At 43.5% G+C, this 27,590-nt stretch overlaps 2 protein-coding genes across 13 annotated transcripts in view; both read right to left on the bottom strand.

The window, feature by feature from the left end:
* Positions 1-27,590, bottom strand: part of Erich1 (glutamate-rich 1) — a gene marked incomplete at its 5' end in the record, with an annotated part of 52,793,804 nt that overhangs the window by 31,734,461 nt on the left and 21,031,753 nt on the right.
* Tenm3 (teneurin transmembrane protein 3) overlaps positions 1-27,590 on the bottom strand; it is a 612,494-nt gene that overhangs the window by 147,746 nt on the left and 437,158 nt on the right. For all 13 annotated transcript variants that reach the window (XM_087588318.1, XM_087588319.1, XM_087588321.1 and 10 more), the window contains 1 exon segment: positions 16,776-17,014. In XM_087588318.1, the coding sequence (XP_087444444.1) occupies positions 16,776-17,014 (239 nt within the window).

Here is a 27,590-nt window from a genome sequence, read left to right as displayed (position 1 = left end):
CTATCGTATCCTTGGACTGTAACCAATTTTTATGATTTTGAAAAAAAAATTAAAGTATTTCTTACATAGTTGACCAACATTCTCTCTATAATCTCTTAGGTTTTTGCCCTTGGTGGGTTTTTCTAGTACAAGTTAAAGGGGAGGGGGGCCCTCATGAATTGAAAATAATTTTGAGACAGTGTGTTGGTAAAGATGCATCAGTAAAATTTTACGAAGGGGTTTTCTTTCAGATCTGAGGACTATTCCAGTGGGGAAAATCACAGCATGCATCCTCTCCATGTTTTCAAGGTGGATGGAAATTAAGAAACCCACGGCTTTACTGCTACCACCTCCTCAGAAGAGCGGGAAATGCCAGTGTTTTACCAGTGTAAGTTCATTTGACACTTAGCAACGAGCATGTAGAACACTTGAAACCAAAAAATGTGTAATTAAATAAAATTATATACCACCAAGTAGCAAATTCAGTGCCATTTTTAGATTCCTGTTGAGAGGAAAGGTGCCAAATTTGATCTTGTCTCTGGGGACCATGCCACTGAAGTTGTTACCACAGCTACTATTATTTCTACTGGCTGTCTGAGACCTCGCATCCTGCCAAGGGTGGCTGGGAAGAACGGCTGGTGACAGCTGGTGACAGAGTCCAGCCGTCTGCCAGAACCTTGGAGCAAATGACAGGGGATGTTGCGAAGGGAACACAGAGGCAGCCCCCTTTGCTACCAGCAGCCTGAAGCCTGAGGAGTACACTCCGAGTTCCTGGCAACACTGAGAAAGGATCTTAGCAGGCCCCACCATTATGGCCTAAATGCTGTTTAATATTACAGGAGCGAGGGAGCCATCTCGCAAAGACAAGAGGCACAAGATAATATGAGAACTGAGGTCTGGTGGGGAGAACCGGCTTCTGAGACGTCATGCTGAATGTCTGCGATTCAGTCTTCTTTAGTGTCCCAAATCCGGAATATTCACCCAAGCGAGCAAAGGCCTAGTTTCCCGATCCTGTCCCTTCCTCTCTCATCCATCATGAATGTGTTCCCCCAAATAATCTGTGGGCAGAAGACTCGTTACAGACCCCTCAATAGAAGCTGCAGGAATAAAACCCAGAGCTGACCTTTTTACAGTCAGTGGGACAGTTGCAACACAGACTGCCGGGATAGCCTTCGTGTACACTAAAAGGCACCTGAGTCGAGTGCTGGCCTCCAGTCTGCTGCATTCCAGCTGGCATTGCAGCTTATTTAGGTGAAAATCTACAAAGTCTGCCTGAGATGGTCTCTAGATTGCTTTTAGATTGACCTTCTATGACGTGTCAATAGATTTAGGAATCTTTGGGGGAATAAAAAAAAATCTGGGTATCAATAAAATATCAACATACTAGAACACACCTTTGCTCCTTTTTTTAAAATTTCAAATACTACCCTATGTAGTTCAAAGTATAATAAGACTTTAACTTGGCGTACGTATCTTGCTTTCACTCAACTTCATGAATCTCTAACTCTACGTGATGTACGTGTGGAATGACTAGGTTTTACAGGGAAAAAAAAATAAGAAAAATACTCCTAAATATGGGGCCGTGATTATACTTGATGCATACTTCCAGAGAGCAACCAAGGTTTCTACGTAAGACGGACCCTCTCATGTACAGACGGTAGCTTACAATGTGGACCCCCGTGGTCTACGCAGTCATTAGGAAGACATCATTCCCCATAAATTAGCTTTTGTTTGGATTTCCCGCTGTGTTTATATGCATGTTGACAGAATGCGTTAGGCAATATTTTGGCATTTGAATCCATTACTATTGGTTATTATCTCTAAAGGCTAATATTAGTTCAGAGCCTACGCCTTGCTGACCCACATATGGGTTTTTCTGAAGTCAGTATTTCTCCACCTCCATACGTTTTCCGGTTGTCAAAGCGACAAAAGATTACTCTCTTTATCAACTACATGAGGGGTTTTGTATGCAAAAGCACCAATGTTTGATGTGGCAAGTTCCCCTGTGATTATAAAATCACAGGCTTTATGAATGAACAGATGTAGGGAGGGGAAGGAAGAAGGAAAAGGTAAAGGAACAGCTGCCTATATTTCATATGTCTACTACGTTTTTCTTCTCCCTCCTTTCTTTTTGGTTGTGGGACATAAATGAATGGCCATCAATGTGCCTTGATTCGACATAAATACATTTAACTCCTATGTTTCCTTCTGCCTTGTTTGATTTATATTATTTTATGCATGACGAGATTTTTAAAATTCTTCTAATAAAGGTAATTTTTTTTCTTTTCTCACTCCATAGATGTAGTATAAAACTGCTATGGATACACCTAGGTAGTGGTCTTCCCCGCTGCCCACTGACAGCCAAGGTAGAGGCTGAGGAAAGTAAAGCTACTGTTTCGGTCACAGAGAGAATGAAGTTATCGTTTCTATGGTAGACTTATTTTCCTACTGTTGTTGGGTTTTTCTAATTTGGGGGGGGAGGGGTAACTGATTGAAAGAAGCCTTCCTTCTCCTGCTTAACAGAAAAAATGCCTTACTAATATACTCCTTACTCAACCGGCCAAAAGGGGCGTGCCATTACCGGCCCACAGGATCTTGGAGGACCAATTGTCAGTGTTAAAGAATATGGCTATTTCAAGAGCATTCAAAGTACAGAATGAAATCATTTGTGGGGTTTGTGTACTAGTCGCTGCCTGCCAAAACGCTGCTTGGCCTCTATCGGGAAGGTGGCAGAGGATTCGTTAGTGACAGTTACTAGCAGCTGGCCACGAAGCCCCATGGTTCCTTACTCAGAGTCTTGTAGCACTACTGGCTCCTTCGTGGGATTGCCTATGTCACAGCATCTTTCAGAACTACACATCAAATGTTTTTGTTTGCTAATGACTTAACTAAGCGAGCGCTTTCCCCTCGGCTTCATCTGAATTTTTATGAAGGTGGTGGAAGGGCTGCGGTGTAGCTCAGTGATGGGGCTAGGTCCCCAATACACACACATAAACATACACAAAAAAGTCACAGAACATAGAAACACAGCCCCCAAAAGAGAAACATTGAAATGTTAAGATGATTTACCATTATTAAAAGTTCGAGCTATTACAATATGAAAATTCTTAGAGGAATGTTGGTATATTGAATTATGACAAAGTCTACCAAGGCAGCCCCTTTGTAACATTGCCATTCTAGTACAAGGTGGTCCCTTTCTGGAGAATGATTCGTGTGCATGCGTGCATGCATGTATGTGCGCGCTCGAGCGCCTTTCAGCACATATGTGCACACATATAGTTTCAAATGGAAATTGGAAATGACTTCGGTGACCATTGGGGGCATGGCAGCTGACGTGACATAATATTCCTCATTCACACAACAAAAACTTTGAGCTTTTCCCCATCAAGTTCCACTGTCTGGGAGGAGTCTACTGCGACATCAGCACGTGGCAGGCCAGGGCAGCTGTGACTGACATTTACCTCTGCACCCTGGACTGTCACCTCAGCCCTCAGTATGGAGTGGAGACAATGTCTTGGGAAGCCAGTGACCCCAGGCTCATCTGGGATCACTCACCCTGGGAAACACTTTGGCCTAATCATTAACTAATCATTAACATATGTTTAACTGTTATTTAATGATTACTTTAGAGTGTCTGTGGACGGCTTTCAAAACAAAACCGGGCGGGAGCTGCAGTGTCTGGCTCCAGGAGATTTGTTTCCGGTGTCAGCTTGCTTCTGTACTCGGTGGTCTCACTCTCCTTGTCTAAAAATAAATGGCCCACTTTCCCGCTTTAGGCATGCATCTCTTCTCTACGTGTGACTCCTTTCTGAGGCGAGCAAGAACTCCGAAGAAGCTAAAAGCGTCTAAAAATACCCCTACTCCAGAAATAGAAAATAGAGATGTAAGTTGTGATTATTTGAGATGGCTGAAATAATACGGTCAGGTTCGATTTACAAACGCAATGCAACTCACAGAGGCTCAGTCCCTCTGTGCATTGAGAGCTTGTTACAAAGAGAACTGTAGTTAACTAATGGCAAGATTTAAAGATCAGGAGCAGTGGTTCTCAGGCCTTCAGTTCCTCATGGTGTGGTGATCCCCAAGCATAAAAGAATTTTCTTTGCTACTTTGTAACTGTGACTTGGCTGCGGTTATGAACTGTAATGTAAATATATGATATGCAGATTTTCTTAATGACCACAGTATTTGGACCCACAAAGGGCTCCAGACCCACAGGTTGAGAACCATTGATCCAGCTCGAAGCACCCAAAAGCAAAGACTGGCAACTTAACTATTTCCTGGAGTAGTGATTCCCAGACATTAAAAAAAGAGTACCTATCTCCTCTGTGATATGATTGGAAGCATTTTACAGTATTATTTTATTTTAACAGAGGCTATTTCACATTTATATGTCTCATTGTTTCTCCTTTGAAATGACCTGCAAAAGTTTGATTGCACTGACTTGAAGAGGAAATTTGACTGCATGATGCTAACCACAACCCTTAACATGAACAGAAAGCAACAGCAAGGACAAGTGGAATGAACGGGAGACAACATCAGCAAACCCAAGTAAAAACGCACGCCCACAAAATTGACTTCCACGAAAGAAGTGTCAGACAGCCATCAGAGACACTCCGATGTCCGCCGAGACCTTCCTCACAAGATAGCACAGAACAAGAACTCAAACTGGAAGTGACCCCCTTTGTCACTTGGTGTTCATTATCCTGTCCATGGGCTGCCTTCAAACTCTCAGATCTGTGCAGCCAAAAGCTGACAATGTAGGCTCAGAAGGAGATGATCCAGATACGGTCCCTCGACAAAAGACCCACTGGCTCTAAGAATGAGCAAGGAACTCATTTTCTGATTTAACACTTCCGTTTTTGAAAAAGTGTGGCCATTAAGTTTTGGTTCACTGGATTGTCAGGAGCAATACTGATGAGGTCAGGGCTGGTGGCCCACACTGTAAACCCTGTAGTCAGGCTGGTAAAGGAAGAACACCGCTGTGGGTTTGAAAGCACTCTGGCGACATTATGGCTTCCCGGCTAGCCTAGGTAGACCATGGAGGAGGAACAGCAATGGTAGAAGCTAAGGTAAGCCAACACTTGAAGTTTTGTACAGTACGTTGATTATTTTGTTCAATATTTGCCCAAAGCAGTATTACATCATTATCACCAAATTCACTGTTAACCACAATCTAGATTTTATTCAGAGTATATAAATCTTCCTCCCATTTACTAAGTTTGTCCATATTCCTGAGGGACCTTGGGTGTATGGACACATCTTGCACAGAATAACACAGCCAGCAAATGACAGTGCAGAGATTTGAAGAATTTTCAATGTGAAACGCACACTGGACATATTTTGTTATATGAGACTATAGTAGTGACTATGTCTTACTCATAATTTTGCATCCCATGTCTAAAAGAGATACTCAACACTGCTTATGTCTAATGGAATTGATGTCTGAGGGAAATATTAATAATAGTTGCACTTAATGGAATTAAACTGGCTGCAGCTTTGATACTAAGAGGAGAATATGAAAAACAAAAAAATAAAAAATCCCTTGCCCAATCAAGTGCTTCCTATTTCAGAAGCTGTATGTGGGCATCATCTTGGGTGGACTCTACTGCACGCTTTCTCTGTGGTGGGAAAAGAAGGATGGCATGGAAAGCCTTTTCTCCTGGGAATCAGGAAGGCTGAAAAAACAGTCTTGAGGAGACAGTGTGTTAGAGCAAAAACGACAGATGAATCTGAGGATGAAGCCTTTAGGTGAAGACCTCTCCCGGCTGCCAGTCAGTCTAAGTCAGGCTGGTTGCAGGCAAAGCAAGCCACAGAGTAGCAACAATGGTTTCTTCTTTGGAAACATGGATACATTACCAGTGTGAGATGTGAGTAGCGACAATGGTTTCTTCTTTGGAAACATGGATACACTACCAGTGTGAGATGTGAGCAGCGACAATGGTTTCTTCTTTGGAAACATGGATACACTACCAGTGTGAGATGTGAGCAGCGACAATGGTTTCTTCTTTGGAAACATGGATACACTACCAGTGTGAGATGTGACTGGCAAAGGAGGGGGTAGAGAGCGGTACCTTTTTAAATCACTAAATGGTTCCTCAGTATTGTGTAGAAGGAGGTCTAGCTAGAAAATGTGATTGTTCTTTGATTTATCAGATGATGTATACTTAAAGTGTACAGTGGGAGCTAAATGTGTAGGGACTGCTCTAAATCCTAGCCTTTGAGAGTTAGAGGGGCAAAAGCTTAAGGTCAGAGTGAATGCTGTACTGAGATCCTGGAGGAACTCAAGGCTGCTCTTCCCACCTTTAGGACTGTCCCAGTAGAAGAAATCGCATATGCGATTTTCTGACTCCTCTGTGATCAATGGAAAACACCACCTTTACTATGTGTAGCTTCTGAAATATAACAACCCCCAAGCACATACACACCACACACACATCACACCATACATGCACACCACACACCACACACACATACACCTACATACCACTCCATACATGCACATCACACAACAAACACACATCACATCATGCATGAACATCATACAACACACACACACACACACACACACACACACACACACACACTGGGAATTTCTTCACAACTGACTATTCAATCATTGTTTTAAAAGGCTTTAAAAGGAATCGCTTTTCTTTAATGCTTTTAAAAACTATTCTCTGAACATGCTTTATATGTTTCATAAATAAAAAATTAAAGTATGTATGTTATAGAAAGAAACAAAAAAAGACTTTAAATTGTTGTGGCAATTTTAGCTCAGTTACCCAGAATTTCTAAAGTAACATGTCTTTCCACTTATAGATGTTAACTGTGACAAAAGTTCTAGTTAAACCAACAAGGATAAAAATGCATCTCATAACTTTCCTCTAAGTAGCGTGCAGATATTTTTTTTTGTCTTTGACAACTGACTTTCCGAGTTACATTTAGTTTATGTTGTAAACTGTAAGATTTGTCCTTAGGTCAAAATGCAGATTTTAGCAGAAATCTTCCTCTAATGCTCAGACTCAATGAGCTATGACCTCCATATGCTCTGCTAGCCTCCCATGATCCCTCCTTGCCTTCTCTCTCTCCCCTTCTCTCCTTCCCTCTTCTTCTTCCCCTTCTCTGTTCCCCACCCGTTCCTCTCTCGCCTGGTGAGGAGTGAGGTGAGGGCACAGCATATGCAGAGTTCTACCACTGAGTTACCCCCTCCCACCCCCTTTCCTCCTCGTATATTTAAACAGCAAGGGTAACTGTAATCAATTGTTAGGTGTCTCTTTCCTCCAAAATATTACAGACTGTAAGAGGGCACTGACTAGTGACTAGATAAGATGGTCTAAATCTTATCACTGTTGAATCTGTGGCTCAATCAACAAACCTGCTGAATGCATGAACGGTCACTAGCTGTGGAGAGGAATGTGTGCCTCCCAAGCCAACAGGGGCTGGCTACACCACTAAAGGCACAGAAGTAGAAACTTTAGAAGCCTTGTCATCGACAGAGAAGGACAGGGTGAGCAGCCTGTAGACATTGGCAGAGGATATGGGAACTATAAACATGTAGCCAAAGAATGTTTTAGTGTTATTTCATCTGCTCGATTTTAAGGTGAAACTGTTGAATTCAGAGTCCGTGGACTGTTAAGACTTCATAGGAAAGCTACTGAGGAGTCCTGGCAGCCTGCACAGCCAGTCATCTCTCTTCCGAATGCTGACAGTCCTCTGCCTTCTCTGTGGGTATTGCTCTCTGAACACTCTGCTCTCAATATCACTCATGCAAAAGCCACTGGCGTGGCAACACCAACGGAAGATTATGCATTGTAGCTCTGGCATGGGCAACTGCTTTATTGTGTGTCTTAGCTGCCATGGTTTGCAGATATGGCTACAGTCCACAAAATGCGAGTGCATGCACAGATACACAGACACAGACACAGACACAGAGACACACAGACACACACACATACACACAGAGACAGAGACAGATAGAGACAGGGACAGATAGAGACAGAGACAGACAGACACAGAGAGAGAGAGACAGACAGACAGACAGAGACAGACACACATACACACACACACAGAGAGACAGATAGAGACAGAGATAGACAGACAGAGAGACAGACAGACTGACACACACACACACACACAGAGACAGAGACAGAGAGACAGATAGAGACAGACACAGAGAGAGACAGAGAGACAGACAGACAGACACACACACACACACACGCACACACACACTGATAACCTAAGATGGAGAATATCACTTGGACATCGCAGACAAGCTGTTTACCACTAGCATAAGCTATGGTGTTATGTGACGTGTGATATTATTTGAGCTGGCCTCATACGAAGCTAAGAGTGACATAAAAACTGTTCCCAGGGGAAAGGAGGTGCATAAGAGCTCGTGAGGGTTCCTGATCCAGGAAATGCTTTCTTTTTGTGGAAATAATAAAAAAACGGGGTGAACTCAAAACCAAATATGCTAATAAGAAGCAGCAAACACCTACACGGTCACAAGCCGGCCGGAGAAGGATCGGAGGCTTTTCTCAGTGAGCTCTCAGGAATCGCTGGTCTGCTGTCACCCAGCTGCGAGCAGACTGTGCTGGGGTTTAAGCGACCTCCAATTCTTTTCCTATGTCTTTGTGTTAAGACATGGAAAATGTTTTGTGAAAATTCACCAATAAGATTTCCTACTGAAAGCCAGGCTAAAACCCCAAATGGTAAGGACAAGCTTTAGAGGACGTGGAAAGAATGCAGAAAGGCATAGCACTGCTCTTATTAAGGAAAAACAAACAAACAAACAACACCCCTCCCCCAGGTTTTGCAGAGCTCAGTTTTTGCTAGCCCTTTCTTCTTTCTGGGCTCAAAGAAGCAGAGTGCTCTTGGGGTTCGTTTACTTAAAAGACGATTTTCTCCTTCCCCTCAGGTAAGCTTTTTGACTGTGCAACTCCATCCACCACTGAATCAGGCTGCAATGTGTCTTAATTTCATGGCTTTAAAAATAAAATATTGATTCCAAAATTTCAGCTTTAAAATATCCCTCCTCCAATATTCAGACAACACAGCTTTCCTATGACCCCAATGAAATCACAATAGTATATATAAAACAATCCCTTTTCCAGCTCAGGTAAAATGCATATTTTAAAAAAAATGTAACTCATCAAAGGGTTAAAGGAAGACACTGTGGTGAAAACTGGGTTGTAATTCAGGGCATGGCTGTGTTCGACAACGTACTAAAACAGCGTCTTTATTACAAGGACATGACTAAAAAGAAAAAAAAAAAGAATGTCACCACACTCTTACATTACCACATCTATTTAACTGGTTGATTTTCCATGGTGCATAAAGGGTTGGCATGTACTTCCTTCTGACCCCGAGTTGCATATATACAGTACTGTAATCAATTTCAAGGTACACAGGGAGGTAAAGATGCACAAAAAATGCAAATATGTTCAAAAGTGGCACAGCTAACGGCTGAGGAATCCTAAGGGCATTGAACCCGGGCTCCGCGGGTTGCTTCTTACTAGGTTCAGGAGCGCTCCTGTTGTTAAACAGCCCTTTTAGCAGACACATGACAACATCTATTTTAGGACTCACTTCACTTGGGAGCAGCTGTTCAATGAAAATAAATAACACTATATATTTTTTTTTTAAATGAAAGGAGAATTGGAAATTCGGCTAGTTCTTTGGTTAACAGCACGCGTCAGGAAGGCGCTCAAGAGAAAAAAATAATGCTGAATTATCCAGAGTCTTCAGGAAGTAAATTCAGAAACCTCAAAAAAAAAAAAAAATTCAGCTATTTTTTTTCAGCTACAGGAAAAAAAAAACCCTCACCAAGTTGTTACAAAGAAACGCACAGCGGCTGTTAAAGGACACAGTATTCCTTTTTAGGGAGTGATGGAAGTGTTCTGAAATTGGCTGGGATGACAGTTACAGAGTTTGGTGAATGTTACCATCCCTGAATTACAATATTATAGACGGGAGAGCAAATATCTGCTGTCAACTGAATTATTGCTTAGGGAAAAACCTAGTCAAGAGGGCGAGAAGCTAAGAAACTGTAGTAACACAGTGCATTTGAATAGGATTTCTGTTTTCTCAAAGTTCCTTAAGTAGATAGAACAGTGGTGATGATTAATACGGCCAACTTAATAGTGTCTAATATCATCTTGGAGACAAAGCCCTGAGCATCCTAAGGAGACCGTTATAGATTAGGTTAAGTAAGGGTGGAAGACCATCCTAAACCTGATATCATGTTCTGGGGTCCCAAAGTATATGACATGAAAAAGCCAGCTAAGTGTGGACATTGCTGTCTCTTTGCTCCCCGTGTGTGAACGCATTGTGACCGGCTGCCTGCAGCTCCTGTGGCCAGCTGTGATTTCTCTGGTGAGACAAGCTGCCCCTTGGAACCGTGAGCCAAAATAAACCTTTAATCTTAAGTTACTTTTCTCAGGTACGGTGTCCCAGTGATTAAAAAAAGAAACTAATACATCGTGCCAACAATCACCTTGGAGCTCCCTCTGAGGGGAAAATGGAAAGACTCTTCCGACTCCGCCAAGTGGTACATGGAGCCCAAAGCGAAATGTTGGTAACGCTGCTTCTTACTCTGCTGTGCAAACCGCTTGCTGCAGCTCTACGTGGTGTTAAGTCCAACCTTGACTTTGGATGGTAAGGCTCCCCTTCACCAGAGGAAAACTGGCCTCTGTGAAGAAAGCGTGAGAACCAAGACCACCATTCCCTGTATAACTGTGAATACAGACAGCGGTGACTGCGAGTAACAGAGCATCTCTGCGCCCTTTCCGCTGCATAGCGTTCGTCTTTAAAATTCCAATTTCAGAGCAAGAAATAAAGGAGAATGAATATATTAGGGGATATCAAAGTAGGTCAGCTATTTTTTAAAAAATAGTTCCACAGTCAGTATCATCCCCAGACTCAACATTGTGCTTAGGAATCAGAGGGATTTCCATCCTGTAAGAGCCTATCACCTTAAAGGTCAGAGAGGACTTTAATTGGGAGCTCAGGAATAGAAAGGAAGTCACCATGTGACTATGGAGAAGACTTTCCCAATCCCTTAATTGGGATACGCACAATGACAGCACACGGACTGTACTGTACGTCAGCCTAGGGCCCTCGATTCACGCCTCCTCTCCAGCCGGCCTCATGGTCTCCTCACCGAAGCCTTGTTTCCTACCAGTGTCCTAGTCCTGTAGTCTCCAAACCGTAGCCACTGGCCACCTGTGGTTGTTCAAGTTTAAATTAATTAAGAGGAGAAGGAAAACTTCACTTCATTAAATTAACGAGCCACATTTGAAGTGCTCAACATCCAGATGTGACTTTTGACGGGTGGTTAATGAATTGGACGGGGTGCCAATGGGGCATTTCTATCGGCAAACAGAGCATTTGACAGCACCGTGGAGACCCGTGGTGCCCAAGTATGTTCCTCGGGCCCCAGCCGCAGCCTCTTGCTGTCTGTTGGGAGTTCACAATCTCAGCTCACACTGTGGATCTGCTGACGCAGAATGCACATTTCAAGGAGACTCCCAAGGGGCACCTGGGCTCATTCAAGTGTGAAAAAGCACAAGTCTGGACCCTGTTCATCACGTTCCCTCATCTGGAATGCCCCGAATGCAACCTTATAAACAGAGATTAGATGATCCCCACACCCCCAATGTTTAAGTTTCTGAAATTTCTTTCCTGTTTCCGGGTCTTTAGAAACCTCATAAAATACAGTTAAAATAAAATGGGGTACTCGATCATTTCTGAACTCGTGGCCTTCCTGTCTTAGCTGTGTGACTCTAGGCAGGGTTCTTTTAAAGTAATGGATTTACTTTAGTTAATGGGAGACAGTCTGGTGGGCTTTAAGAACTAAGTGTGGAAATCCAAACATAATCTCAAGCGATGTCTGGTGTGTAGTTTCTAGGCACCACTGCTGATACGTGTTAGCTCTTTCCCATACGCCTCTCCTCACTGACCTAACTTTACCATCAGGCAACCCCACCTCCTTTGTCATCTCTCAAGCTCAAGAAAACATACTGGATCAAGGGTTTGGGGAGATGGCTCAGTCAGTAAAGTGCTTGCTGTGCAAGCATGGGGACTTTGGTTCATGTCACCAAGTGCCACATGAAAAGCTGCGTGCGGTGGCACATTACAGCTGTAATCCCAGCGCTGAGGAGGTTGAGAAGGCAGATTCCTGGCGCTTCCTCACCAGGCAGTTCACCCAGTGAGCAGCTCCAGGTTCAGGGAGAGACCCGGTCTCAAAACTAAAGATGACAACACCCCGGACTACACATGTACACACACATACATGTAACATGTGACCATGTATTTACATATATATATATATATATATATATATATATATATATATATATATATCACCCCTACTGGCTAATAAAACATGAACTGCCTATATAAAGCTTTTGGGTCATTATTTTAGCTAAAAGTTGGTATTTTCCTCTTTCCCTTTTTTGCTACTTTCTCCATCAAGTATTAGGAAGGCATGTAATATTAAAGAATGTAATATTAAAGGTTTTTTACATGTAGCCCAAGACCTTGATTCTGAGTTTCTAGAATGAAGAGCCAGCTTGCACCCCTAATACCTGTCAGAGGACACAGGGAAATGCTGGTTTAAGATGGTTACAGGAGAACTGGGCTGTAGCCCAGCAGTAGAGCACTTACCGGGCTGTGGTAAAGCACTGGCCTAGCACGCATGAGGCCCTGGATCTAGGCGTAGCACTGACCAAAATTAATGAAGTTCCTAAATAAATTTGAGAGTATTTTTAAAATGCCACTTAGATTTTACAGGTATGGGGTAGAAGCTGTAAGTTGTAAGGAAAAGTGATATATCTGTTTAACAATTCTGTACGATGCGTGGCAAAAAATGAGTTTGATCAAATTAATAATATAAAATATTTAACATAGAAGGCAAAACATTCATGTCTTTAATAAATAATGCTTCAGGCTAAAAAACAGAACAGACCAGAACAGCCAGGGCTGGTGGATCACTCCTGTAATCTCAGTGTTCAGGAGGAAGAAACACAGGGACTGCTGTGAGTTTGAGGCGAGACTACTGTGCGGACCCAGGACCATACCAGTCAGAACTATACAGTAAGACCGTGTCCCTAACCACCCTTCAAATAGCACACACACAACCACACACACACACACACACACACACACACACACACACACACAAAACCACCCATACCTACCCACACACAGACACACCCACAGGCATACACACACACTTGTGCACATGCACACATACACACACACACAAAACCACACACACAAAACCACACCCCCCACATACATACAGACACACACACATGCATGAATACACACACAGATACACACAACCACACACACAACCACACACATACACACACACACGAGGGTCAGTGAGGTGACTCAGTGGGTGAGGATGCTTGCTGCCAACCCTGACAACCTCAGTTTGATCCTTGAAACATAGTCAGAACTGACGTCCATACATGTGGTATGTGGGTGCCACGCCCCCATGAAACAAAAATACATACATATAAAAAATGTGGAGGAAAACCTCCAACAGGACAATACAGGGAATCAGAGCTGCTTCTGAAAAAAGAAAGTCGAATGACCAATAATACTAAAACATGTAAAAATAATAATCAGAAGGAGAATGTTTAATCTAAGAGACTGGAGATGGTTAAAATCATAATAAAACACAAAGACGTCAGAACAGAGGGGCTTCTGTATGGACAGTGGCACTGAAATGGTTGACAAAGGTCAAAGGGCACCTCTCTTCCTATAGCAACGTTTCTTCAAAGAATTTCTGCTGGGGAAGAAGCCTGATCGATGATCAGACATGGACACATAAACTCATTGTCACACCCATGGGACAGACAGTGTGTTTTGGGGGCTGGTTAATTTAAAAAAATAAAATTACATGGACAGCTTCTAGTGACTGAACAAGGAAAGACGGGTCAAAATAAACGCAGGGCACGAATCTCAAGCTGCACATGCACGGAAAAATAGCTGTGGGGACAACTTGAGTGACTCAGGTCTCTCCTTCCACGCTGTGTTCTGCGGATCAAACAGACCGCGCCGCTCGGCACCAAGCACCTTTACCTATCCAGCCGCCGAGACGGCTGTCCTAAGGTTGTAATTCATTTTCACCTTCTACACAGGTTCTTTGAACTTTTGATAGAATCTCCTGTCCCTGTCCCTGTCCCTGTCCCTGTCCCCCTCCTTGTCTTCAGAAGTTATCCACCTGGGCCCTCCTGGGACTTCACCTCAGGAAAGAGGCAGGGTATAGACTCATCCAAACTGTTCATTGTCATACTGGAAGGCACAAAACATTCTTAAATATTGTGGAATATTTCTTCAGCTTAAAATAAACTCATTTCTTAAGCTTTTGCTTCACGTCAATAATGAACCTGAGAGACGGAACGCCAAGGTCTAAGGGCGGGGGAGCGTCATGTATGTGAACGCACTGAAGCAGGTCCGAGGATGAAACTGTCTCACTGGTGATGCCTGTGCCCGCTATGGGACTGACCTGGCCTTCGGGTAGACATCACCGCCCCCATCTGCCCGCTCCACCCATCCCCGATTTACAGATACACTAACTAGCCAAGGACAACCTTCCCTGAGACAAGTGGCCTAATCTCTTTTTCAAGGGCAAAGGCAACATCTTTAATCAAAAAAAAAAAAAAAGATTTATCACAAACTGACAAAGAAACAAAATGCTTTAAAAAACAGTCGTGTTAGTGTGGTAGTCGTTTGAATACAGGAAAGTCGATGAGAACTGTAAGCAGACTTTCTGATTATTAAAGTAACTTTTCGCTAGATAAAATTGGAATTGATTGCCGTATTTCCCATGACCTTAATGCAATCAAAACACATGTGCTGTAAACAGCTTTACTGAGCTGAAAGGAAGACTCAGGTACTTCAGCTATGCATGTGTCATGTTTTCAAGTGAAGAAAAAGGGACACGTGTGCAGTAATGGTGCCAGATGATATAAAGTAGAATGGGGACTGAACGACAAATCTGCCAACGCAAAAAGGCGCTTTTTTTTTTTTTGGAAGTCCTATAATTATTTTCACTGATGGGTCTTTTCAAAAGAATGCAAGTAGTGGCAGTCAGGCAATATCACCCCGAAACCCCGAATGCTAACTTTCCCCGACAGTCACACTACCAAAATAAAATGAAATCAAGTCAAGCTGACCTTCAAACCACCGCAAAGACAGACACCTGCCAGTCACAACAGATACCAACAAGCCACCCCAGCACTGAACTCCAGTCCTGCAAGCAGCATCCACGTGGCATGCGCCAGGTTTAAGAGGAAAATCCCCTACAAACACATATGGGTAATTGTTCACGTTCCATTTAAGACTCGTGCATTTCAAATTCATTTAAAATTCTTCTGCGGCACACTTCTGACAGACACAAATAATTTATACAGCCAACTAGAGAGGATTCTCTTAATGGCCGGGGTATTTTCTCACTGGCGACTAGACATGAACGCTGGGTACTGAGGCTGCCTGTCTCCCTGAGAGCATCCAGAGTGTAGTGTGGTCTCGCTGGGGTGCTATGTTGTGATGGTGTGGTACTGGGTCTGCTAGGAGAAGGAAGTAAACTTGGATTAAAAAAAATGATGGACGGGTGGATTTCCTCTTGCCTCTGTCTGAGTGATGGGTGGTGACTGCTGAAGTGTTGTCTGATGGGGAGAATGAGGACATCTCCATGTTTAGGCTGGAACCGAGTTTTGAATCATTAGTGATGTCATCCACGGTCTAAGAATTCGAAATAACAGGTCCATCACACGCCACACGCCTGCCATCTCGGGCTCAATTATCTCCCAGGTTTTTTCATGCTCTACGGTTCTGCATTTCCATTAACCACAGAGACTCAAAATGGTTACTTCGCATTCAGAAGTACATAATTTATATCCAAGGTGGATTGCAGGGCCTGGCGGGGGCCCCACTGCAAGAGCATATAGCATTCCATACAGAGCTCTGGGATGATTCTCGTCTTTCTTGAGAGAATTTCATGGGGCATCACAAATTGCTTTGCAAACTTGGGAGATGCACCGCTGGCTGTCACTCTTGGTGTATAAGTCACACAGCCTGTGATTTATCTTAGGGGATACCGTTAGCATTTCAATGTGGAGGGCTTTTCCTTATCCCCAGAAGCAGATCAAAATACCGCGGAGTCTTTTTGACATTTGAGAAAGCCATTGCCAGCAGTCTAGATGCTCCAACACAGTATGAGTCAGCATCCAGGTTAGGACCAAGAGGAACACATGAGCGATTCAATAGAAGAGGTGAGACCCGCCCAGATATGAATGGCTGCATAATCGTGCATTGCTTTGTGAGGCTCGGTTCTCTGGAGTGTTCCTGAATAGAAGGTCCTTGGTGTTGGACTTTACCTATAGACAGCTGAGTTCACTGAAATACCACAGAGAGCAGAACACCCCTAACCAATGAGCATGGACTGGAGGAGATCCCCACACAGTGGGATACAAGTCCATGAATAAGTTTGTGTGTGGGAATTGTCCTAGGTATGGGTGGCTCATGAGTGATGTCATCAATAGGAAGCAGTCACATGCATGTCTTATAAAGATGTAGCATTTTATAAAAATGAACTGTCTGCCAAGCCAGTTTCTCTACCTAGCACATCAGCTGAAATGACCTAAGAAGTCCATGACTTTTAATACGCTTTAACACCGCCTTTACAAAATAATACTCCATAAGATACTGGAGACCAAACGGAACTAACGGGAGAGCATGACGTGCCGGCTTACAGGGTTGATGGCGCAAAGGCTCGTTCTTACCTATGAAGTAGGAGAGCAGGATAGCCAGGAGCACCGACACCCCTACAGCACACAGGGCGGTGCACCTCCAGCTGCAGTACCTTGAAGACTTCTTGAATTTGAAAGCGCTTCTTGACAGGGTGTTTCTAGGAAGTGGCCGGGTAGGCGGAGAATAAACAGAGCCAGATGCCATTGTGTATCCCGGGGTTGCCGTACTGAACAGTGGCGTCGTCCCTGTCCCTGTTTTGAATAGGAAGTGCCTGTGTGGAAAGGAAGAATATCATTGTAAGACTCGGGCGTGAAAAAAACAGGAAGATGTTAGCACAGACACATAGGGACTAGCGTTCTCTCTCTCTCTCTCTCTCTCTCTCTCTCTCTCTCTCTCTCTCTCTCTCTCTCTCTCTCTCTCCCCATCCTTCCCATCCTCCCTCTCATTTGCCTCATATATCTTCTTTTGAGATCAGGTCTTACGTAACGCAGGCTGGTCTTGAACTCACTATATGACTGAACATGGTATCGGGTTTCTGAGCTCCCAGCTCTACCTCTTGAGTGTTTGGTTGCGGTGTGGTGTGTGCGGGCACACTCTAGCTCTGGCTTATGAGGTGCAGGACATCAAACCCACTAGGCAAGTGCTCTACCAGCTGGACTACATCCCAAGCCCTGCTTCATACTTGTTTTTAACATCTGTCTGTCCGTCCGTCCATCCATCCATCCATCCATCCATCCTTCTCTTACCTACCTAACCAGTATGTGTGTGTTAAAATAGACACACAGGGACCAGTTCTCTTTGGCTCCTCTTGCAGTCCCCCTCCCACCCCACTCCTCCCCTTCCTAGTGTGTGTGTGTGTGTGTGTGTGTGTGTGTGTGTGTGTGTGTGTTTGTACGTAGGTGCAGGCGAAGACAACTTGTGTAAGCCAGCTCTTGCTTTTTCTCTTTGTGGGTCCCAAGGATGTAAGGCAGGTTGTGAAACTTGACAGCAAGCACTACCTAATGATCGATCCACCTCAGTGACCCTTGCAGGCTTCTAAAAGTTAAGGTTAAGGCTATATTTCAATTTAAGAACTATATCATACAAGTGACCTAAGAATAACTTTGGTGGTGAGTAGCAGGGTGTAGGCACCGAAATAATCCCTATGGTTTGAAGTAGGCCTCTTGAGAGGTGAGGGCGCACCCGAGTCGCACTGTCTCCTGAACGAAAGCATGCCAGGACAGCCATGGAACCTACATAGTGAAAGGTGAGGACCAGCACGACGAGGCCTAGCCTCCTGAGTAGTTCTTATAATTCATACGATAAAATCTGTCCCGGTTCATAGCTGTGCTTGTATGCACACTGCAGGAGAATATGTGCTCATGTGCGTGCATGGTCCCATGCCCTGCTACGGTTTGACTCCTCACTGACTTTCTAGAAATCCATGGAAGCGTTCTCCTTCCAGCCTCTCCTTCACTGCTGAGGACCAAGCTCGGCAAAGGCAGCTGGTCAACTGCTTGTCAACCGTTTTATTTTTAGCATATGTGGAAGGTAATCAGCGAGGTAAATCTTGGGGAGGCTGGTGGAGGGAGAGACTCGTAGAACATGTTTAAAAACCAAACCGAAATAAGCGAAGAGGTCAGCGAGGCAGGTTGTGGAGGACGCAGATTCTCTGAAGGCTAAGCTATAGACACTGGGCACTGCTTCAAAACTGAAGGTAAACGTGTTTAAGAAACAATTTACGGAATGTGTAATAAGAATGCCAAGTAAGGAAATCTTTAGGACATGTAACTAAGATTCTTTTTATAAAATTTTTTATTAATCATTCCACTCATTTACCTCTCATATGATATCCCCCTTTCTAGTTATCCCTCCACACCCCCCATCCCTTCCGCCCTCTCGCCCTCCCCTTTGCCTCTATGAGGGTGCTGCCCCACCCAGCCACCCACTCCTGCTCCCAGTATACTGGGGCATCGAGCCTCCCCAGGACCAAGGGCTTCCCCGCCCACTGATGCAAGATAAGGCCACTCTCTGGAGCCATGGGTCCCCAGTCTTTTATTTTTCCTATTTTATTAATCTTTGAGATCATGTGGCCCTCTCAGCTTCACATTCTCTTAGATTCTTGTTAATAATGAAACAGTGTTCAAGTTTAAAAACACTTTGTGTTTCATGGCTTTCATTTAGCACGGTGACAATGGTTCAGATCCATGTCCTAGCATGGACTGTTATTACACCTTATTCTAAGGTGTCCGACGCAGTCGGCAGGCTATAATTTTTTATATTCAAGAGGTTAAAAGTATCCTTTCATTCTCTCCCATAATACGGTATAGTCTTTATGCGGGATGTGTGTATGGTCATAGCTAAGTATTTTCTGTGTTAACACTCAACACTTACTGTGTATTATAAAGAGGCTAAATATATCAAACAGGTTAAGGACCTCATAGCACAGACCTGGGAAGTTCGACTGCTAATGTTTCAAATCTTTCCCATTCTCTAGGCACATGTCTTTGGAAAAGTTCCTTAACCTCTCTCTGTGTTTATCTATGTCTAGGAGTTATGAGCTATAAATTGACTTTAAAATACTTCAAATATAATAAGTATCATGTGAGTGTTGGACAGAGGAGGGAACAAACTCATGGTTTTAGCTTTATTACTGCTTAGATAAGAAAAGACTTAGATAAGATGTATTGGAGGAGTTGGAAGTCTCTGGGAAGTACCATCATGACTGGTTTCAGTGGATGGGATTTACCCAGACTTGTGATTACTGAACTCATTAGAGTCTCAATCCAATGATGGAGTCAGGATGTGATGGCAGGTGGTGCTGACTTCTGATTGGACATCTCTTTCAATTTGCAAACCTGAGCAATCTGTATACACTGTGACTGATGATTCTGTCAAGGACCTCTTTCAAATACTAGGGTTTAAATTGCCACGAGATTGTTTTCTTTAGATTAAAAAAAAAGCAACTTTGATATATTCTTAAGAACACAAATGTAGGTTCCAGGGGTGCACTTGAGTGGAACGGCATGGGCCTAAATGCTGGGTTCAACCCTCAGAAGCATTATTGCTCAGTATTAGTGGAGCCGAAATCCCGTGTCCTCAGAAGAGCTTCCAGTTATTAAATGCATACATTCACTTTTGCTACTGCAAGAGAAAGAATTACTTTAAGTGCAGGGGGAGGGGGCAGTTACTTCTATTCCCATAAGTGAAACTTTTTTCTAAAATACTACCCGTATCAGAGTTAATTTAGACAATAGCATTTACCACTGCAACATATACACGAGGAACATGCTATCATCAATACAGGTCTATAAGTCGCCCTCCCTGCTCCCGACACTTTAAAAAAAAAAACCTTTTCTTAAGATTCAGTATAGTGCTTCCTTTATGTTCAGAGCTCCAAAAATATTTCATGAATATTGAAATTCAGCTACATGAAGCATGCATAATGACTTTCCATAGGGGAAAACTATCTTGTCACCTAATTCTCCACGAGGCTCGGGCCTGCGTGTCATCAGCCTCTTGTCCTACAGCTCTTTGCCAGATCATATGCTCGCATGTAAAAAATTCAGCAAAAATTACTATAAAAAAGCATATGTTTTGACCTGGCTTCCCCATGAGCTTTGTAGAATAGAGACTGAAATTTTCTTTACTCCTCAAACCGTATTTGGGAATGGAAGGAAAAAAGGAAGAAAAGAAAGAATTGACTCCCGAGAGAGAATGCCCCCATTGTATTTAGCAATAAAGTAGCAGCGGCCGCTTTTTAACATGGAGCTCACCGGAGCCGGCTGATTTTCCTCTCATGTCTAATGATGCACTGCGTGATGCCCGCCTCCGGTCCCTCAGTTATTTGTACCACTTGTTCACTCTGGCGGTGAACTAGAGAGGCGCACTTGAAGACAGATTATCAGAGACCGGGATGAAGAAAATCAATTTCAAAGCCCCAAAGACAGCTGGTGCAGAAGGTCACTGAACACTAACAGTTGCTTGGTAGCTTTGGATTCGTGAGGGGAGGGGGCCTTCTATTGAACAACAACAACAACAACAATGAGGGGACAGGAACAACGGAGCTCTGCTACCTCATTAACCTGGAATGCTGTGCAGCCAGTGACACCACACACACACACACACACACACACACACACACACACACACACACACGCACGCACACACACACACACACCAAGGATTACTGGATATGAAGCACAAGCAAAGCTCACTGTTTTGTCTTTGGAAACAGAGAGATCTGTTCCTTTGTTGATTTGCCTTTGGACCGACCTTTACATCCCCTGTGTTCTAGTTTGTAGTTCTAATGGATTCTATGGTGTAGCCATCGATGGGTCATGCCACAAATATAAAGTTACTGGGAGGCAAAGACTGGACTTCCTCCTCTTTCTTGTTATCCCCATTTCCTGTCTTCTTAGGAACTCTAGTGTTCGGGTCTCTGAGGATCTCTGATCATTTCCAAGTACTCTTCAGTCCTGTCTGCTCCCTCCGTCTACCCTGGGTATTCAAGCGGTCAGAGAACTACAATATTTCCATCTTTTATCTTTCTCTTTGTCCAAGTGGAAAGTTCATTCTCTCTCACTTCTGTGTGTGTGTGCAGGCCATCGTGGTGTGTGTGTGCGTGACTGTGTGTCTGTGAGTATGTGTGTGAGTGTTGTGTATGTATGAGTGTGAGTGAGTGTAAGTGTGTGTGTTGTGTGAGTGTTGTGTGTGTGTGAGAGTGTGTGAGTGTTGTGTGAGTGTGTGTGTGAGTATGTGTGTGAGTGCTGTGTATGTATGAGTGTGTGTGAGTGTGAGTGTGTGAGTGTTGTGTGAATGTGTGTGTTGTGTGAGTGTGAGAGTGTGTGTGAGAGTATGTGTGAGTGTGTGAGATTGTGTGAGTGTGTGTGAGTGTGTGTGTGAGTGTGTGTGAGAGTGTTGTGTGAGTGTGTGTGTTATGTGAGTGTGAGAGTGTGTGTGAGAGTATGTGTGAGTGTGTGAGATTGTGTGAGTGTGTGTGTGAGTGTGTGTGAGAGTGTTGTGTGAGTGTGTGTGTGAGAGTGTGTGTGAGAGTGTTGTGTGAGTGTGAGTGTGTGTGAGTATGTGTGTGAGTGTTGTGTATGTAGGAGTGTGTGTGAGTGAGTGTGAGTGTGTGAGTGTTGTGTGAGTGTGTGTGTTGTATGAGTGTGAGTGTGTGTGAGAGTGTGTGAGAGTATGTGTGAGTGTGTGAGATTGTGTGAGTGTGTGTGTGAGATTGTGTGAGTGTGTGTGAGAGTGTGTGTGTGAGTGTGTGTGAGAGTGTGTGTGAGTGTGTGTGTGAGAGTATATGTGAGTGTTGTGAGTGTGTGTGTGTGTGAGTGTGTGTTGTATGTGTGAGTGTGTGTGAGTGTGAGTGTTGTGTGAGTCTGTGTGTTGTGTGAGTGTGAGTGTGTGTGAGAGTGTGTGAGAGTATGTGTGAGTGTGTGAGATTGTGTGAGTGTGTGTGTGTGAGATTGTGAGTGTGTGTGAGAGTGTGTGTGTGAGTGTGTGTGAGTGTGTGTGTGAGAGTATATGTGAGTGTTGTGAGTGAGTGTGTGTGTGTGTTGTATGTGTGAGTGTGTGTGTGGGAGACGTGCCTGTGACATGCCCTTTCTTCTGCTCTCTACCTTCCTTTGTGAGACAGTGTTACTCACTGAACTTGGAGCTCACCAGTTGGTTGGCCTGGGTGGCCAATCCATGCCTCCCCATTAGCCCCCGTGACATACCATATCCTCGTTTCTCTACCTCTTGAGGCTGGGATTAGGTGGCTTTTACCATACCTAGTTTTTGATTTGCATGCAGGGGATTCAAACTCACCTTTCCACGTGCAGCCATCACTTCTACCCCACTGGTACCCAAGGCCCCCACGCACTTAATAGTTGGCTTTTCTATCCCGTGTCTGAGCAGGTCTGGACTGTTCCAGCATAGCTTCATTTTTAATTTCTGTCTCTCGAAGTAACACTCACACGACTTACCACCTAGCCATCTTCTGTTAGTGGCAAGACATTTTTGGATCAACTAAGTATGCCTTTCTAAACATATCGGGTAAAACATCACTAAATTGATACTTAGTTCTGAAGTACAAAAGGATGGAGGTTCTAACGTGCTTCTGTGACACTAGGGAAAAGGGGTGAATGCTTGTCTTCTGTTCACAGAGTTAATGTAATCATGCCAGGCCTCCAACAGGAAGGGAGTGGCTTTAGAAGTTAGAAGTTTCAGGAGCCCAAATGGAAAACACCTCTGGAAAATGTGTGGTAGCATCATTCAAAGTCATGAGTCATTTCCTCAATGAGATTAGGGCAGGAAAAAAAGAGTGAAATAGAAAGTGTGTGATTATGGGATGAAATTTTAATGAGCGTATCTAAATACATTATTATCTTCATGGAAAACAGTTTGTTTTCTTTCTTGTGTTTTACAGCGGGGAGGATCGGGATAAAGGGTTGGCAGTTGGTGTTCTGCTCCTGTCCCTAAGGCGTATTTGCAAGTTTTACTAAGGACATAAAGACACCTGGAAAGATATTTCTAGTGTATTGTACACTGCTGTATATCGTACATCTACTGTGCACTATAGGGAAAATGTCACTACTGCAAGGCTCTGTGGATGGTCTCCTCCTCTTCTCAGGGTCTTTGTTGGACAAAGAGGATGATTTACATCAAATTGTTTAACTAAAATGTCTCAGTGTCCTGCTCTTATTGACCACCGTAGGAGAATCTATACGAAGCTCCCAGGATATACATTGATTTCTATCTCTTCACACTGGATGCTCTGATTTTAGCAACATGCCAACGAGGCCGGCTACATTTAGCCAGATTCGAAATCTTTCCAATATCCGAAGTTTTTCATTTAAGAGGTAAGAAAAACTCAAGGTATAGGTTTCCTTTCCTTCCGGCAAAACATAATTCTCTGGATTTAAGAGGCTTATTAAAGGTCTCACAAGATTTCCTGAACATCAAACGCCTTTCCCAAAATGACATTTTCAGATCTAAAGCAAATGAATCCCATACTTGTGGATTAAATTTACCTGGAAATGTATGGGAGTTAAAATTAGCTACTGGGTTCAAAATAGTTTAACTCACTTGATGTCAAAACAATGGCAAAACAATTTTATAAAATTCATTTTATAAAACTTACAAAATCGATTAAAATATAGAACATCTTATTGTTACTAAGCTGTTCTCATTTTACCTACTGTTACTCAGTTACTTGTGGTCTTCAAGTCTCTATTAAGGTTTCCTGGAGAAGGTGGATCAGAGTGAAATAGTTGTCAGCATGGCTCTCAAGTGAATCACACCTAAGAGGCCTCGTGATCTAGGACCTACGCATGCTGACCACTTAAAACCTGTTCCTCAGTCTTTAACATTTTGAGCATCAAGTTTCAGATGTTACACTACAACTCCAACAGTTAGCCGTCAGGAGTATGGTTAAACATGTTCACAGTTGATTGAATGCCAGAAATAAACAAACAAAACCAGTGCTTTATATAATGAAGAAATGCTAAATTCCTATAGAGGATAAATAAACAGAAACTAAAGGATGCAAGTTCACATAGAAAATCATTTGTTTTATGTGAGAGTGTATGTGTGTGCATGTGCAGACAGGTGCACATGTGTGGACATACCTGCATATACGGTCATGCGGAGGCAGAGGTCAACCTTGGTGCCACGCCTTAGGGGTCATTCGCCTTGTTTTATTTTATTTTTTTATTGGATATTTTCTTTATTTCTTTTATTATATTTCAAATGTTACCCCCTTTCCCGGTCGGTTCCTTCTCTGGAAACTCCCCACCCCTTCCTCCATGAGGGTGTTCCTGCACCCACTCACCCACTCCCTCCCGCCTCCCTGCTGTGACATCCCCTACACTGGGCCATCGAGCCTTCACAGGACCAAGGGCCTCTCCTCCCTTTGATGCCTGGCAAAGACATCCTCTGTTACATATGTGGCTGGAGTCATGGGTCACTCTATGTGTACTCTTTGGTTGGTGGTTCAGTCCCTGGGGCCCTCTCTGGGACCTAGGGCTGCACCATGCTAGGCTGGCGGGCCAGCAATCCTCAGGAATGCGGCTTTCTCAGCCTCATCAACAAGACTGCCACACCCACTTTTTCCCCAGGGATGTGAGGGACTGAACTCAGGTCCTCAGACATGTGTGGCAGGCACTGCTCAGTGAGTTTCTCACTAGCTCCAGGAAACAATCCATTCTCATTTGAAGCCATTTGTTTTTCTTACCTTTAAGCAACATATTCCTTACAGCTACCCAGAGATACCCAGTACAATTACTTATGATGCCTAAATACTTAATAGTGGATTTGGAAATAAATCTATCACTGAAGGATGCTGGCCCCAAAACTCTGAACTCCCTGAAGTAAATAAAGGATCAAAGAGACAGCTGCGCACACGGCCCGTCGACTCATGGTTGTTCACCATCGCAAAGGCACGCGATGTCTGTCCCTCACACAAAGGAACAGTGTGGCCAGGTAAATTAGAGTCAGGAATATGGGTCCAGCCTGTGAACTTCTGTAGTAAGGGTGAGGCCACCACGCAAAACACCATGCGCCAAGAGACCACTGAATCGCTTAAACTGGTGCCTTTCAAACAGCCTGCACAATTTTCTTGTGGGCTCCTTAAAACCTAAGTGGTGTGGGTACAAGTTCAAGGGCTGATGTAGACCCAGGGACCACACTGTGAGAATCAGCACAGCAGGTATTAATGGGTTGGTTTCTTAGCTTAAATTTACCTTTGACCTTCCTATCAAGTCTGTATTAACAGGAGTGAATCAATTCAAAAGACACCAGCTTAGAAGGTCACAGCCGGTGATATACTCTAGTTAATTTACAACAAATGGGACTCAAGACTCAATTCATCAGACCTGGGCAAGCTTAAATATATTTTACTCTTTTGTGTCATATTCTCCCTTCCTCCCTTCCTTCCTCCCTTCCTCCCTTCCTTCCTCCCTTCCTCCCTTCCTTCCTCCCTTCCTCCCTCCCTTCCTCCCTTCCTTCCTCCCTTCCTTCCTCCCTTCCTTCCTCCCTTCCTTCTTTCCTTCCTTCCTCCCTCCCTTCCTTCCTTCCTCCCTTCCTTCCTCCCTTCCTTCTTTCCTTCCTTCCTCCCTCCCTCCCTCCCTCCCTCCCTTCCTTCCTTCTTCCATTCCTTCCTTCCTTCCTCCCTCCCTTCCTCCCTTCCTTCCTTCCTCCCTCCTTCCTCCCTTCCTTCCTCCCTCCCTTCCTTCCTCCTTTCCTTCCTTCCTTCCTCCCTTTCCTTCCTTTTTTTTTTTTAAACTTTCAATATCCTTAAATTTTTGTTCTATTTCACCTTTGGGTCCCTCTCTTAAGAATCTTGTCACAACTGGCTATATTTCTAATGTTACTGTTATAACTAACTATCTACCATGCTGTTGCACCTCGCTTTTCAACCTAATGAGGCACCTGACACATTCTGTTTTGTAGCATCTGTGTCTCCACACATCTCTGCAACATCTATCAGTGGGCGCATCTTCCTTCCTAAGGCCTTCCTTTGTTAGATCTCCGTTCTTACATTGTCACTGGGATTTCTGAACCACGGAGAGACCCATGAAACAATTCCATTGAGACGTATAAATTTTCCATGATGTACTGAATGAGAAGATAATACTACTTCTTTTTATTAACCTTTTCGTTTGGAAAATTTTAAATGTTTTTCCCTCAAAAATTCTGTCGATTTGCTGGTGCTACTAAAATTTATTTAGTTTTTAACTACTAGATTCTTCTGGAAAGTTCAATTGCAAGGATTTAAACCCGCCATGTATGCCTCCACACAAATAAACAGAGGGTCCTTGTTTCCATTTTAATTTCCGTTTTAAGAAGGGAATAGAAATATTTTCTTTTTCTGTAGCCCTGCCTTTTCCTAGCCTTTCTCCTTCTTTGAAACCTCTGAGGACAAAGAACTGGCCACCAAGGCCTTCTTCCTAGGGCTGGCCACCAAGGTAGCACTACAACATCCTGGCAAAGGTCACAGCAGGGGTCTCCTCTGATCTATAAACCAATGCACCGAAAAATTCTGTCACTCAAGTTCAGAGGGAAGAGAATGCCAATGTAATTGAAAACGAAAAACCCAGAGTGAATTCTTACTATTACTGTTCAAGTCTTCTCTTTGATCCTTTAGAATTCCTCTTAAAACACGCTTTCCAGGGTGTAAGCAGGAGACACAGCCGCAGCAAAGCGCTTAACTACTAAGGGGAGAGTTAGAAGTGCACAGAGGACTAGTTTTAAACCAAGTTTCTCAACCAGCAGTGCGGCAGCAGGGGCAGCATTTGATGAGAGCTCTAACTAAAACTACAAATTAGCAGATGGGACCTCAAAACCGAAGGACCAGTCTTGATAAAACGAGAAGACATGGGACAGCTTGGGAACAACCAAGATGCTTAGTGTGTTGTTAACTGAAGGAGACTCCAGACTTCTGTTTGCACCCTGACCATTCACTATGTTCAGTGGAAAAACGGATGGTTCTAAAAAAGATCAGTTCATGAGCAGAATCACGCGGATGTTCCAAGAACTGGCTCACTCGAGATTGGTTACGTTGCTGCTAATATAAAGGTCATATTGTAACAAATTTAATTATGAAACTTTTATAGTTAGTGATACACTATGCTATTGTGAAATGGAGACATCTAGATCCTAAGCCTCTTATTAGTACAGAAAGATAATTTTGTCACAAACTTTAAATGAAAATATTTTAAACAAGAAAATTAAGCATCTCCCAAGGAGTCAGTCAATATAAGGATGTAAATTCTCTATTTTGACATTAAAAGAACATATATGTAATGATTCTAACTGTGATATGCTATGGGAGTGGAGCAGATCCCTGCATGCTGAGAGCACTTTGGGATCTCAAATCT

The sequence above is a fragment of the Rattus norvegicus genome, chromosome 16 (genome assembly GCF_021556685.1).
Source record: "Rattus norvegicus strain SHRSP/BbbUtx chromosome 16, alternate assembly SHRSP_T2T, whole genome shotgun sequence".
Lineage (NCBI taxonomy): Eukaryota > Metazoa > Chordata > Mammalia > Rodentia > Muridae > Rattus > Rattus norvegicus.
Note: the sequence above shows the minus strand (reverse complement) of the source record. Positions and strands in the feature narration are given on the sequence as shown.